This window comes from Salvelinus alpinus, chromosome 5 (genome assembly GCF_045679555.1).
Source record: "Salvelinus alpinus chromosome 5, SLU_Salpinus.1, whole genome shotgun sequence".
NCBI classification, from domain to species: Eukaryota; Metazoa; Chordata; class Actinopteri; order Salmoniformes; family Salmonidae; genus Salvelinus; species Salvelinus alpinus.
The window spans coordinates 67,308,665-67,323,253 of NC_092090.1; the positions used below are offsets into that span (position 1 = coordinate 67,308,665).

Genomic DNA, 14,589 nt, shown 5'->3' on the forward strand with positions numbered 1-14,589 from the left:
TAATGACCTACGGCTTGTATTTCTGTGTGTTATTATGTTATAATTAAGTCTATGATTTGATAGAGCAGTCTGACTGAGCGATGGTAGGCACCAGCATGCTCGTAAGCATTCATTCAAACAGCACTTTCGTGCGTTTTACCAGCAGCTCTTCGCAATGCTTCAAGCATTGAGCTGTTTATGACTTCAAGCCTATCAACTCCCGAGATTAGGCTGGTGTAACCGATGTGAAATGGCTAGCTAGTTAGTGGGGTGCGCGCTAATAGCTTTTCAAACGTCACTCGCTTTGAGACTTGGAGTAGTTGTTCCCTTGCTCTGCATGGGTAACGCTGGGTGGCTGTTGTCGATGTGTTCCTGGTTCGAGCCCAGGTAGGGGCGAGGAGAGGGACGGAAGCTATACTGTTACACTGGCAATACTAAAGTGCCTATAAGAACATCCAATAGTCAAAGGTATATGAAATACAAATCGTACAGAGAGAAATAGTCCTATAATTCCTATAATAACTACAACCTAAAACTTCTTACCTGGGAATATTGAAGACTCATGTTAAAAGTAACCACCAGCTTTCATATGTTCTCATGTTCTGAGCAAGGAACTTAAACGTTAGCTTTCTTACATGGCACTTATTGCACTTTTACTTTCTTCTCCAACACTTTTTTTTGCATTATTTAAACCAAATTGAACATGTTTCATTATTTATTTGAGGCTAAATTGATTTTATTGATGTATTATATTAAGTTAAAATAAGTGTTCATTCAGTATTGTTGTAATTGTCATTATTACAAATAAATAAATAAAAACATTTTTTTATATATATATTTTTTTTAAATCGTCCGATTAATCGGTATCGGCTTTTTTTGGTCCTCCAATAATCGGTATCGGCGTTGAAAAATCATAATCGGACGACCTCTAGTACACACACGGCATCGCTTGCTCTGCTTCCTGTTGCCACTAAACTCCCAAAGAAACGCAGACCCAAACCGCCCCTGTTGTGTCATCAAACCAACCGGCCGCAAATCATTAAACGTCTTGCATAAGCAGAAAATCAGAAATACTGCAAAGCAAGAAATATTAATTAACCGTGAAAATAATTACAGGTCTCTTTCATGGGGGGGGGATAAAACTCGACAGTATTTACAAAACAGAGGGCGGTGAAGAATCTTTAGATGCAATGTGCAGCTGGCTGGTGGTTAGAGGGCTGGTTGAGTGGCTGATATATGGCTGTTGAACCTCAGCCCTTGCACACACTGTAATTACAGTGTTGGGACTCGACTCGCTCGTCGTCAATCGAGAAAGGCACTGGAAAAAATGGCCCGGGACAAGTTCTAGCTATAAATCACCAAGCCAAGAGTAGTCTCATATTTGTTGACGTATCTTTTATGTATGCGTCTTGTCGAAGGCTCTCAGCCAATCCATTTACAACCAGTAAAAATAGAAACATTAAGGAAGAGAGAGGAAGGGAAAATACATATTTTTTTTCTCCCTTTTATGGTTGAAAAGTGAACTGACTGAACTCTATAGTGCAGTGTGATTCTGCACTGTAGCTGCAGGTGGCTAGACTGTGTCCCAAAAGGTCTCCTATTCCCTTTACAGTACATAGGGGCTCTGGTCAAAACTAGTGCACTATATGGGTGATAGGGTGCCATTTGGGACGCAGCCCTAGACTTCTGGGAGAACAAGACAGTGTATTGGACAGTCCTTACCTGCCATAGCTTGATGCACATGACCATCCCCAGCTTGGCTTGTGGTATCAGGGAGCAAACTGGGCTCTTGCTGGGCAGCTCAATGATCTTCACCTGTAGGAAGAGGAACAGTCAAACACTCAGGCAGAATAAGAAGTGGATTTCTACATTTTTACATGGTTATTACATTCAAACTAAGTCATTGACTATCCCACCCAGGCAAGAGACGATCAAACAAGCAGATATGTAGTGGTGTAATAATGTTACATGATGTACTGTTTAATATTTTGTTTTGTGTGTGATGTAAGTGCCTTAATGTGTTTGGACCCCAGGAAGAGAAGCTAATGGGGATCCATAATAAATACAAAACATGAACAACAGAGACGAGGCAAACTTTAGGCCGGGTGCCAGTCATTTCATTTATTTATTTTCATGAATCAAGTTCAAACTCGAATCCCTCATTTCAGCGCAGCAACAGGAAACGCAACGGGACATAACAGCTTTACACTTTATGGCCGTCTTATTATTATTAGACTCGGGGGGAGCGGAGCTAGTCTATAATACATCCCAATAAGACCTGACTTCCTGACCTAGACACGCTGGTACTGACTGATAAAATACACAGTCTAATGAAAGCCCATGAGAGAGAGAGACCCTACAGCTACTCCGTCTCTGTACCTAGATACGATCTAATGAGAGGGAGGCATCCCCTATGGCTACACTACTCAGTCTCTCTGACTGACACAGAAACAGAGAGAGATACATCCTCATTAAGGCTCAGATTAAACATCCTGTTCAACAGACCAATCCGATTCACACATCACGTTACGCGGACCAATCGGATTTCAGATCCCGTTTAAGGGAGTGATCTGTATTTTAATCGGGGTGCCTCATGTTTACCCCGAACTTGCCAGCCAGACAAAGAGGGCTTTAAGTAGCTGCTTCACTCGCTGTGCCTCAGGTGCACATACTGATATCCATAAATAAAACACCCACTCTTTTATTTAATGCTTTTGCAATGGAAGCAATCCGATGGCAACGAGGTAGCGAGGGGGAAACATTAAACCTGCCTGCCTCCCAAATTGATGGTGCAACTCCTTCCCTCCCTCCGCCTCTGGCTCAGATCTACACCAGCGTGCCATGCTTTGTAGCTGAGTGTGTGTGTGTGTGGAGGCATGGGTCTAGACCTATGATTAGGATCCCCTGGGAAAGGCATGGATGACTGTGGGAAAGGCATGGATGACTGTGGGGCAGCCAGGGGTGAGACAGGAGAGCGGGACAGAGTGATAAGGCAGAGGGTTTGTGTGTGTGTGTGTGTGTGTGTGTGTGCGTGCGCACGCATGAGTGCCGTCACAATGGCATTATTGAGGGTGCTGGTCTTGCAGGCGCCCCGTGGCCTCGCCCTGCCTGTCTCTATAGGCTGGAGTTAGCGGCGGCACATTTGTCTCTTTCATGTGAGGCTTCATCAGAACAGGGTGAGTAACATGAATCTGAAGGCAATAACGGTGCCTGGAAAGCTGCCTGTCGCACACACTAAGAAAAACTCACATGAAAGTGGGGGGGAAGGTGAAATGTGCAATCATTTGTCTGTCATTGGCTGATGCACACTAAACCTACGCTTGCTCACAAGTTTCTATAAGAGAGGCTTAAAGCCCTTCCACAAACACAAATCTCTCTCAGCCCCCCCCCTCTCAGCATCCCTCAGCCCCTCCCTCTCTCACCTCCTCCATGGCTTCTCCAGCGTGGGCCAGTAGCCATCTCCCAGGGCCAGTCTCTAGCAGGGAACAGCGACAGAACCCCACACTGCCGGTCCACAGGGCGTCCGTGACATCACCGCGCCCCTCTGCCAGGTCCCACAAGCACACACGCATGTCGCGCCCCTGACTGACCGACCGTACACAGATCATAATCACACACTAACATATAACAGAAAAGACTGCAGTTAACATGGCACCCGCAGTGAGGCTACAAATGTATAGACAAGGCTTCCCCAACGGGCAGCCAGCAGGCCGAATTCTTCCCGCTGCTGGTTTTATTTGGCCCCCCAATTTTTTTGAGCATTTTTGGACATAAAATACTTTAACACCAGGAAATCAGCTCCAAGTGATTTTTATTTAAGAAATCTGTTCAAATATTCCCACACATAATAGAAAGGCACATGAGTAAGCAAGGTTTGAAATTAACATGTTTTAGTCAAACATTATATCCATTTGGGCTTCTTACACTTCATTTGCAGTCTACAAATTATTAGTAATTATGCTTCGGCCCCCCCGACAATCTGCGCAAGGGAAAAAATAAAACGGCCCATGGCTGAATCTAGTTGATGATCCCCGTTATAGGGTGTCCAATCAAAAGCTGATCTTTTGACCATTGGGTAAAATAATATGTTCATTGTGTGGATAATCCTCTAAGAAAACCAATGGTCCAACCTCATGTCTCTATCATAATCCGTTCAAAAGGTTATTGGAGTTTTTACCCTAGTAGGTTGGCCAGAATTAGGGTGACTAAATCAATGGAGACCACAGAAAAAAAGCAGTAAGAAATCTGGACAATTGCACCTTGTAAACCAGGCTGGAATCTGTGCAAGGATTAAGGCTACCTGACAGGCTCACTCGTCAGCTTTTCGAATCCGCAGGACATAAAACAAGAGGTAAGATGGATATCAATTTTGACAAGTAGTATTTTCATATTTTAGTATACGCTTTTCATATTAATTTGAAATTCCAGTTCTGTCTTGAAGATTTCTCCCAAAAAAACAAGCAAATCTCTCTGCAATGTCAACAGAGCAAGCACAGAGTATACCAAGCTTTTTTTATTTTCAAATCCTTTTACATTTAATTCAGCTTGTGTCATGCTAACATTGAACCTGGCTAATTTCATACAGCTAAACAATGCGCATTGTGAGTAAAAACTGATGAGCAGTTGAGGCCTGGTATTGTCAGTAAGGTAGTTTGTCATTACCTGATGAGAGTGTCTCTGGAGTGGAGCGTGTTGAGCCAGGTGACAGAGGCTCCAGAATGACCTTCTAGAACCTTCTCAGCTCTCCTGGTGGTCAGGTTCCACACATGGACTGACCCCTGGCCTGAGCTACACAACACAACATTCAAGTCCTCATCATTCTTACGTCATAAAGATTCATCTGCATGTAACTAAATCACGTTGTTACGTATGAGACGTTTTCAAAAACAACAATCATATACCCGACCATTCACAAGGACATGTTTTCAAAAAGACAAATGCTGCGTGTCTGGCTACTAATGCAGCTCTGCTGTTCTATGGAGACGGGGCGTGATCCCTTACCCAGAAAAGAGCAGGGGAGGGTCCCCTTCACAGCAGCCGAAGTGCAAGGCATTAAGGGGGGATCCAGCCCCCCTCAGGGTGTACAGAGGAGCAGGGGCAGGACGAGCCATCACTGGGTCACTCTCGAAGCTCTGGAGGTCACCACCACAGTCATCTCATCCACTGGAACACAAGTAAGATCCCACAGTCACAACTGAACTGTGTTAAAAAGGAGAGAGGTCAACCAAACATTGGAGACTGTTTGAAGTGAGTTGGGTAAATCCTGTTCTGATTACAATGGAATTGAGGGGGTTGATAATAAGTGAAAGGAATGAGGGTGTAATTTTAACTTCATTTAGGTGAATTATTCCAATCAGTGCAGATCCAAATCGATAGTGAGATGGAGTTTGGCTAACATGCAATCCTGGGCTGAGGTCAACGGTGTCAGCTGTGATTGAGAAAGACCTTGCCATTAACAAGCCTGGGCTGATGTCAACAGTGTCAGCTGTGATTGAGAAAGACCTTGCCATTAACAAATGAAGACTACTCTCCAGACAGAGCTGATTAGATTGACTCTTGTAGAAAGAATTTGTGCAAGTTAGAGGGATAATAATAATAATAATAATAATAATAATGTGCAAAAAACAAGCCTTAGTATCCATCTTAATTTGTTGCTATAAAAATATTTTTGGGACCATGTCAAAGGACTATATTTCATTCATCCCTCAAATCCTCAGCCATCTTCCATTATGGTAATAATTTGAGAATGTCTAACAGACAGTCTATCTATTCACTACACAAATAATGCCTGTGGGCATAAGGTGAAGAAGTGGATGAGATACTTATTCCTCGTCCTTCTAGGCCTACATAAGAACTGATCTTACTCAATACGTCCTAAATCACACCACTTGACAGCTTAATTACTGCAAACACAGAGAGAGTCAGGATTTTCACTCGAGTTTCGATCGGCATACGCTTCTCAAAAGGCAGCAGCAGCACACAGGCGTTTATGTTTGTGTAGGTAGGGCTGCTCGGGAAATCCGCCCCGACCACAAAAATGTAAAGAGGAAATTATGTTTCAATGTCAAGTCACACCGATTTGACAACGAGACACAATAACAATTGAGAAACTATGGATCGATTTTAGTGAGAACAGAAATTGCATTTGAATTCCACAATTTTGAATTGTATTAGGATTTTGAATTTAAATCTTTTTGAATTTGTCATGCACAAAGTGAATCATTGAACTCATAAATTGAACTTGTAGTTCATGATTAGAAACTGAATAGAATTAACATTGCATTCAGTTTTAAAATTCTATTTAACTGACTATTCAAAGTTCAACATGAATATATTCAGTTTAAATATGGTAGATATTGCATTCATTGTCTGTGTATCAAGTTTACAAACTAAACTCAGCAAAAAAAGAAAAGTCCTCACTGTCAACTGCATTTATTTTCAGCAAACTTAACATGTGTAAATATTTGTATGAACATAACCAGATTCAACAACTGAGACATAAACTGAACAAGTCCCACAGACACGTGACTAACAGAAATGGAATGTGTCCCTGAACAAAGGGGGGGGGTCAAAATCAAAAGTAACAGTCAGTATCTGGTGTGGCCACCAGCTGCAGTGCATCTCCTCCTCATGGACTGCACCAGATTTGTCAGTTCTTGCTGTGAGATGTTACCCCACTTTTCCACCAAGGGACCTGCAAGTTCCCGGACATGTCTGGGGGGAATGGCCCTAGCCCTCACCCTCCGATCCAACAGGTCCCAGATGTGCTAAATGGGATTGAGATCCGGGCTCTTCGCTGGCAATGGCACAACACTGACATTCCTGTCTTGCAGGAAATCACGCACAGAACGAGCAGTATGGCTGGTGGCATTGTCATGCTGGAGGGTTATGTCAGGATGAGCCTGCAGGAAGGGTACCACATGAGGGAGGAGAATGTGTTCCCTGTAACGCACAGCGTTGAGATTGCCTGCAATGACAACAAGCTCAGTCCGATGATGCTGTGACACATCGCCCCAGATCATGACGGACCCTCTGCCTCCAAATCGATTCCGTGCCAGAGTACAGGCCTCGGTGTAACGCTCATTCCTTCGGCGATAAACGCAAATTTGACCATCACCCCTGGTGAGACAAAACCGCGACTCGTCAGTGAAAAGCACTTTTTGCCAGTCCTGTCTGGTCCAGCGACAGTGGGTTGTTGCCGGTGATGTCTGGTGAGGACCTGCCTTACAACAGGCCTACAAGCCCTCAGTCCAGCCTCTCTCAGCCCATTGCGGACAGTCTGAGCACTGATGGAGGGATTGTGCGTTCCTGGTGTAACTCGGGCAGTTGTTGCTGCCATCCTGTACCTGTCCCGTAGGTGTGATGTTTGGATGTACCTATCCTGTGCAGGTGTTGTTACACGTGATCTGCCACTGTGAGGACGATCAGCTGTCCATCCTGTCTCCCTGTAGCGCTCTCTTAGGCCTAAAGCACGTTCACGCAGATGAGCAGGGACCCTGGGCATCTTTCTTTTGGTGTTTTTAAAAGTCAGTAGAAAGGCCTCTTTAGTGTCCTAAGTTTTCAGAACTGTGACCTTAATTGCCTACCGTCTGTAAGCTGTTAGTGTCTTAACGACCGTTCCACAGGTGCATGTTCATTAATTGTTTATGGTTCATTGAACAAGCATGGGAAACAGTGTTTAAACCCTTTACAATGAAGATCTGTGAAGTTATTTGGATTTTTACTAATTATCTTTGAAAGACAGGGTTCTGAAAAAGGAACGTTTCTTTTTCCCCTGAGTTTATAATTTCAAGTTGATCAAAGTTTCATATATTCAATTCCACTCTGATTCAAAAACATCCTGGTACTTTTCCAGCCAGGAAAGGTAGAGAACAGATTCAACAGAATCAAACGCTGTATGGTAAACAGTAGCTGCTGGCGGTTCTGAAGTCAATGTGGCATAAAAAAAAAAAATTGTATCCCATTTTCTCCCCAATTTTCGTGGTATCCAATCGCTAGTAATTACTATCTTGTCTCATCGCTACAACTCCCGTACGGGCTCGGGAGAGACGAAGGTCGAAAGCCATGCGTCCTCCGAAGCACAACCCAACCAAGCCGCACTGCTTCTTTAACACAGCGCGCCTCCAACCCGGAAGCCAGCAGCACCAATGTGTCGGAGGAAACACCGTGTACCTGGCCCCCTTGGTTAGCGCGCACTGCGCCTGGCCCGCCACAGGAGTCGCTGGAGCGCGATGAGACAAGGATATCCCTACCGGCCAAACCCTCCCTAACCCGGACGACGCTATGCCGATTGTGCGTCGCCCCACGGACCTCCCGGTCGCGGCCGGCTGCGACAGAGCCTGGGCGCGAACCCAGAGACTCTGGTGGCGCAGCTAGCACTGCGATGCAGTGCCCTAGACCACTGCGCCACCCGGGAGGCCCTCCAATGTGGCATTTTGAATAGATTTTCTTCCTATGAATTTGTCTCTAGCGTTTGAACCGTTTTGGCTATAAGCTATTATGACCCCATTCCTGAAAGCGAAGACTCTCTTGAACATGGACGTGTCTTCTGTTCACCTTTATGATAATCACAGGCCGTGCAGGAGACGTTAGAATGGCGTGTATAAAAAACTTTTGTATTAAACTTAATTTGGCCACTATTAAAATGTAGTTCAATAACCCTGTAACGTTCAGGAGGTTCACGTAAAGGACAACAAGCTGCTTTCTTAACAAGTAGCCTACCGCTTCCATACCCCCCCCCCCGTTTCCACTCATCCCTCAGGACATCTGCCTCACAAACACACGTGACCACCCTCCTGAGGCGTTCCAACCCAACACACTATTGAAAAGGCCTTCTTCAAATTGCACAAGGGGTGACACTTCAGGCTGATGAGTGAGTTTCACAGAACTCCATCTGCTACATTCACCCCCCAAACTCACTCCACAGTGACCCCCGTGGTTGAGCTCAGCACAACTGTAGATCCGAGTCCAGGGGCACCATTGTAAGGGACGTCACGCTTCTGCCTGCTTAGCGAGTACCGCTTCCCCCTGATTCAGCTCATACGGAGACTCGAACTCAAGACTTCTGCCCCGGAAAGACACTTGGCCACCCTCCTGAAGCATTCCAACCCATCGTGCTATTAAAAAAGGCCTTCTTCAATTGCGTAATGGGCGACACTTCAGGCCGAGGAGTGACTTTCACAGATCTCCACCTGCTACACTAATACAAGTCTTCAAGATAGAGCAAGGTTACTCCTTAAAAGAGCATGGTTTGGTGATCCATGCTTATGTGATGAGCAACCTGAAGACGTATTCGTTTGACATGTGTTAGTTTCAAGTCTCCAGCAAGGGTAGTTATTATAAGGGTGTGACTGACTAGATTAAGACTGTGTTAGCCTGCTGAGCTAAAGCCTAAGGATTGGTCCTATGACTAGGATTCGTCTATTCAAGGAGGTCGTCAAAGGGGGGGGGGGGTGATGTGTAAGACAGGTGGTTCAGTGACCACGCTTGCGTGATAAGCAACTTGTCTGAGACCTGCAAAATTGCATTGTCTGGCGAACAGGAGACCTGGGTTAGAACCATCGAGACAGAACTGTTTTATATCTATGGTTAGAACCGCATCAGTCAAACTAACACGTCTTCAGGTCTCAGGCAAGGTTGCTGATCACATGCATGGATCTGTTGCACTCTCGTTAAATGGGGTGCACAGATCCTCCGGAAAGTGTGCAGTAGGCCCGATTTCAAACCCAGTCACTTATATTGGTGCTGTGACCTCAGTGTGATGTCAAAGGGGGGTGAAATCTAACTGCGGTGGTTTGATGAACCATGCTGTTTCGATGAGAAGGCCTAACCTTGCTGGAGACTTGAAGACTTGTGTCAGCTTCCTGAACTCCTCCCCATGGGCTTAAGCTAAGTGGGCTAACACAGTCTTGTAAAATGCGGGAGACCTGGTTCGAAACCAGTCAGTCACACATTAAACAAGGAGTGGAAATGCTAGTCCCTGTGATCATCAGAGGGGAGAGTCTTCGCTTTCAGGAATGGGGTCATAATAGCTTATAGACACAACGGTTCAAACGCTAGAGACAAATTCATAGGAAGGAAATAAATTCAACATGTCACATTGGCGGTTTCTGAAGCCAGAGGCTACTGTTGACAACAAAGAGCGTTTGATTCTGTATCTTTGTTGGCTGGCAAAATACCTGGATTTTATCTCTGGTTTTGAATCTGAATTTAGAGAACGGAATTTAAAAAATGAATCTGAATGCACCTGAGAAGTTGAATATATGAAACGTTGACAAACTTAAATTATTGGTTGTAAACTTGATACACGGACAATGAATGCAATATATACCATATATATTGAAACTGAATATATAAATATTGAATATATAAATTGAAATGGAAATTTAAAGCTGAATGCAATTCATTCAATTCAGTTTCAAATCGTGAACTATAAATTCAATTTATGAATTCAATGATTCAATTGCACTACCACTGAAAAACAAATTCAAGTTCATTATCTTAATACAAAGTAAAAAATTATGGAATTAAAATACAATCTCTGTTGGCCCCCGAAATTGCTCCGTAGGAAATGTGAGAATAGGACGATTTTGTTTCAAGACTTTTGTATTACTCCTTTATCGGCAATCTTAGTTTATAATCACACCCCACCCCTACTCCTATAGGCTAACCCTTGCCCTCCACATCGGCACACGCTGAAACTGGAGCCGCAGGTATTTTGGAGAAGCTCATTTCAGAAGGTTATTGGTTCAATTGTCCATGTTAATCTGTGAAGCTGAGAGAGACAGACCTCTGGACAGCCTCCCTAATTAAGAAGAGGGCACCTGCATCACCGTCTAACTCGAACCTTCACAAAGACCACAGTCATCCCCAGTCCCACACCACACCACTATCCCATTACCACTTCAGCCAGCCAGCCACCACTATCACACTATCACCCAGGGTCTGACCGCTCAAGCAGAGAGAAAGAGGATCCCCGAAAGCTTCTGGAATCGGTCACTGCATCATCATAAATGACTAGTCTAACCAGAAACCAGAGACATAGGCCTACATCGTATGCATATTATAGGTTTACCACAAGCGACCTAACAATCTAAAGCGCTGACTGTACAAAACATTAGGAACACCTGCTCTTTCCATTGCATAGACTGACCAGGTGAAATATATGAGCCCTTATTGATGTCACTTGTTAAATCCACTTCAAAATCAATGTAGATGAAAGGGAGGAGACAGGTTAAAGAAGGATTTTCTAACCTTGAGGCAATTGAGACATGGATTGTGCATTCAGTGCATTCAAAAAGTTCAGACCCCTTCACTTTCTCCATATTTTGTTACGTTACAGCCTTATTGTGAAATATATTAAATATTTTTTCCCCTAATCAATCTACACACAATACCCAACAATGACAAAGCGAAGACAGAAATACCTTATTTACAGAAGTATAACGACCCTTTGCTATGAGACTCGAAATTGAGCTCAGGTGCATCCCGTTTCCATTGATCATTCTTGAGATGTTTCTACAACCTGTGGTAAATTCAATTGATTGGACATGATTTGGAAAGGCACACACCTGTCTATATAGGTCTCACAGTTGACAGTGCATGTCAGAGCAATAACCAAGCCACGAGGTCGAAGAAATTGTCTGTAGAGCTCCGAGACAGGATTGTGTCAAGGCACAGATCTGTGGAAGTGTACCCCAAAAAGTCTGCAGCATTGGAGGTCCCAAGAACACAGTGGTCTCCATCATTCCTAAATGGAAAAAGTTTGGAACCACCAAGACTTCCTAGAGCTGGCCGACCAGTCAAACTGAGCAATCGGGGGAGAAGGGCCTTGGTCAGGGAGGTGACAGCGCTCCAGAGTTCCTCTATGGAAGAACCTTCCAGAAGGACAACCATCTCTGCAGCGCTCCATAAATCAGACCTTTATGGTAGATTGGCCAGACAGTAGCCACTCCTCAGTAAAAGGCACATGACAGCCCACTTGGAGTTTGCCAAAAGGCATCTAAAGGACTCTCAGACCATGAGAAACAAAATTCTCTGGATTGACAGAACCAAGATTGAACTCTGACCTGAATGCCAAGCCTTACGTCTGGAGGAAACCTGGCACCATCCCTACGGTGAAGCATGGTGGTGGCAGCATCATGCTGTGGGGATGTTTTTCAGTGGCAGGGACTGGGAGACTAGTCAATGGAAAGATGAATGGGGCAAAGTAGAGAGAGATTCTTGATGAAAACCTGCTCCAGAGCGCTCAGGACCTTAGACTGGGCCGAAGGTTCAACTTCCAACAGGACAACGACCCTAAGCACACAGCCAAGACAACGTAGGAGTGGTTTCAAGGACATTCAGAGACTTGTCCCGAGTGGCCCAGCCAGAGACCGAACCCGAAAATAGCTGTGCAGCAACGCACCCCATCCAACCTCACAGAGCTTGAGAGGATCTGCAGAGAAGAACGGGAGAAACTCCCCAAATACATGTGTGCCAAGTTAGTAGAGTCATACCCAAGAAGACTTGAGGCTGTAATCGCTGCCAAAGATGCTTCAACAACGTACTGAGTAAAGGGTCTGAATACTTAAGTAAATGTGATATAATTTTTTTTTAAATGTAAATGGGTGTAGATTAATGAGGGGAAAAAACGATTTAAATCTATTTTAGAATAAGGCTGTAACGTAACAAAATATGAAACAAGTCAAGGGGTCTGAATACTGTGTGCCATTCAGAGGATGAATGGGCAAGACAAAAGATTTAAGTGCCTTTGAACGGGGTATGGCAGTAGGTGCCAGGCGCACCAGTTTGAGTGTGTCAAGAACTGCAACGCTGCTGGGTTTTCACCCCCAGTTTCCCGTGCGTATCAAGAATGTTCCGCCACCCAAAGAACATCCAGCCAACTTGACAACTGTGTGACGCATTGGAGTCAACACGGGCCAGCATCCCTGCGAAACGCTTTCGACACATGCCCCGACGAATTGAGGCTCTTCTGAAGGCAAAAAGGAAGGGGTGCAACATTAGGAAGGTGTTCCTAATGTTTTGTACACTCAGTGTAGTAACCTACATTGGGGTATGAAGAACTTGAACAAAACGGCAACCGTAGAAGTTTGTGAAGATATATTAGTTAAGCCTGAGGTTGTGAAAGGATGGGTGGGAAGGCCAGGCTACATTCCATAGCTGTTGTCGTGCTGTTTCTGTGGCCGTTTCTGTATGTGACAGGGAGGCTCACCCTGATAACAGGTGGATTAAGGTACCTTTCCCTTATTGTGCTACTGCAGGCCTACAGCTCTTGGAGCTGGGCTGAGGCTCAACTAGTTTGGAACCACACTGTGCTTTCGTTGTACAAACACTGACTGCCTGGGCCTCAGAACATTCCTCCCCTGACCAACCGCCTGCATGTCAATCAAACACACTGGCTGTGCATGGGGGGGTGTTTGGATGATTGACAAGGAAACTACTGCAGTTGGGGAAATATCACAGAAGTAGGTTGCACGCCCACCACCCAGCCTGCACCCCCCCCCCCCCAATAGAATGTTGAAGGTGGAAATAGAAACAACCCCATCTACCACACCACTGCTTCCTCAGCCCACTGTCCTCATCCTCTGTTTAGTGGCGTCAGCATTTCCAGAGCCGCTGCCTGTGATTGCCCCAACAATGGAGCTGTTGTGGTGGTTGGTTGTTAGCAAGTCACCCAAGAACCCCAATACAAACATGTGGGAGGCAGTGAAACTAGACAAATAAACATTCCAGTGACAGGGTGTCACTCAAACCCATTCAGAGAGGCTCTTCAATTGTTTCACGCTAACCTGAGGAGGCAACCAAGCAAACAAAGCTGTAATTGGTATTCTAGTGCAAATGTTGTATGAAAACTGATGTAAAATCAAGACAAATACTGTACTTAAGCGAAAAACTCACCCGAAGCGGGTGGGCGGAACAAACAGAGCGAGGCGGGTGGGAAGGATGGGACAGGCAGAGCAGTGCCTGTATGCTAGCAGGATAATCCATATCTCCAATCACCTTCGCTGATGGCGATGTTGTGTTTCTATTAAGTGGATGCGTTGATGTTATTTAACATGTACGGTAAAGCCTTAACCCTTAGCTACCTCTCAACTGAAATGAGCTTGGGAAAAAAAGTGAACAAAGACAACATTTCCAAGTGTGACTACAATGCCAGACAAAACACAAAAAAAGAGACACATTCTGATTGAGAAAGGCGTCAAAGCGGACAACCTGCCCGCCTGGCTTCGGTTGGGTCATTATAATTCAAAACAATGCGTTCTAAAATATATGACACACACGCCTCGCACGCTCGCCTTTTGTGTGGAGGAATGGATAGTAGTAGCAGTAGGTCTATAGAAGTCAAATAGGCCACCAGGCTAGTAGGCCACACGCTATTGTGGAGGATCATCACTGTTGGGCAAACCACAGGTCTTAAACCCCCCCCCCCCAAGTTAATAAAACTAAATACCCGACATTTCAAAAATGATTGAACCAACAGATAACCATAAAACCAGTGGGTCAGTCAGGGAATTTGTCATATAGCCTACCCGCAAGAAATTATAGAACAGTTAATTAAATTTGTGGGACAGGGAGGAAGGGAATAATAAATCACATTGACTGATTAAT

At 44.8% G+C, this 14,589-nt stretch overlaps 1 protein-coding gene across 1 annotated transcript in view; it reads right to left on the reverse strand.

Annotated features, from left to right (window-relative positions):
* The window catches only part of gnb1l (guanine nucleotide binding protein (G protein), beta polypeptide 1-like), a 29,637-nt gene that overhangs the window by 10,519 nt on the left and 4,529 nt on the right, over positions 1-14,589 (reverse strand). The window contains exons 2-5 of the mRNA XM_071402835.1: positions 4,981-5,142; positions 4,642-4,767; positions 3,402-3,564; positions 1,702-1,794 (exon numbers count right to left, since the gene is read on the reverse strand). Coding sequence (XP_071258936.1) covers positions 1,702-1,794; positions 3,402-3,564; positions 4,642-4,767; positions 4,981-5,090 — 492 coding nt within the window. The 5' untranslated portion in view covers positions 5,091-5,142. The remainder of the gene's footprint in view (positions 1-1,701; positions 1,795-3,401; positions 3,565-4,641; positions 4,768-4,980; positions 5,143-14,589) is intronic.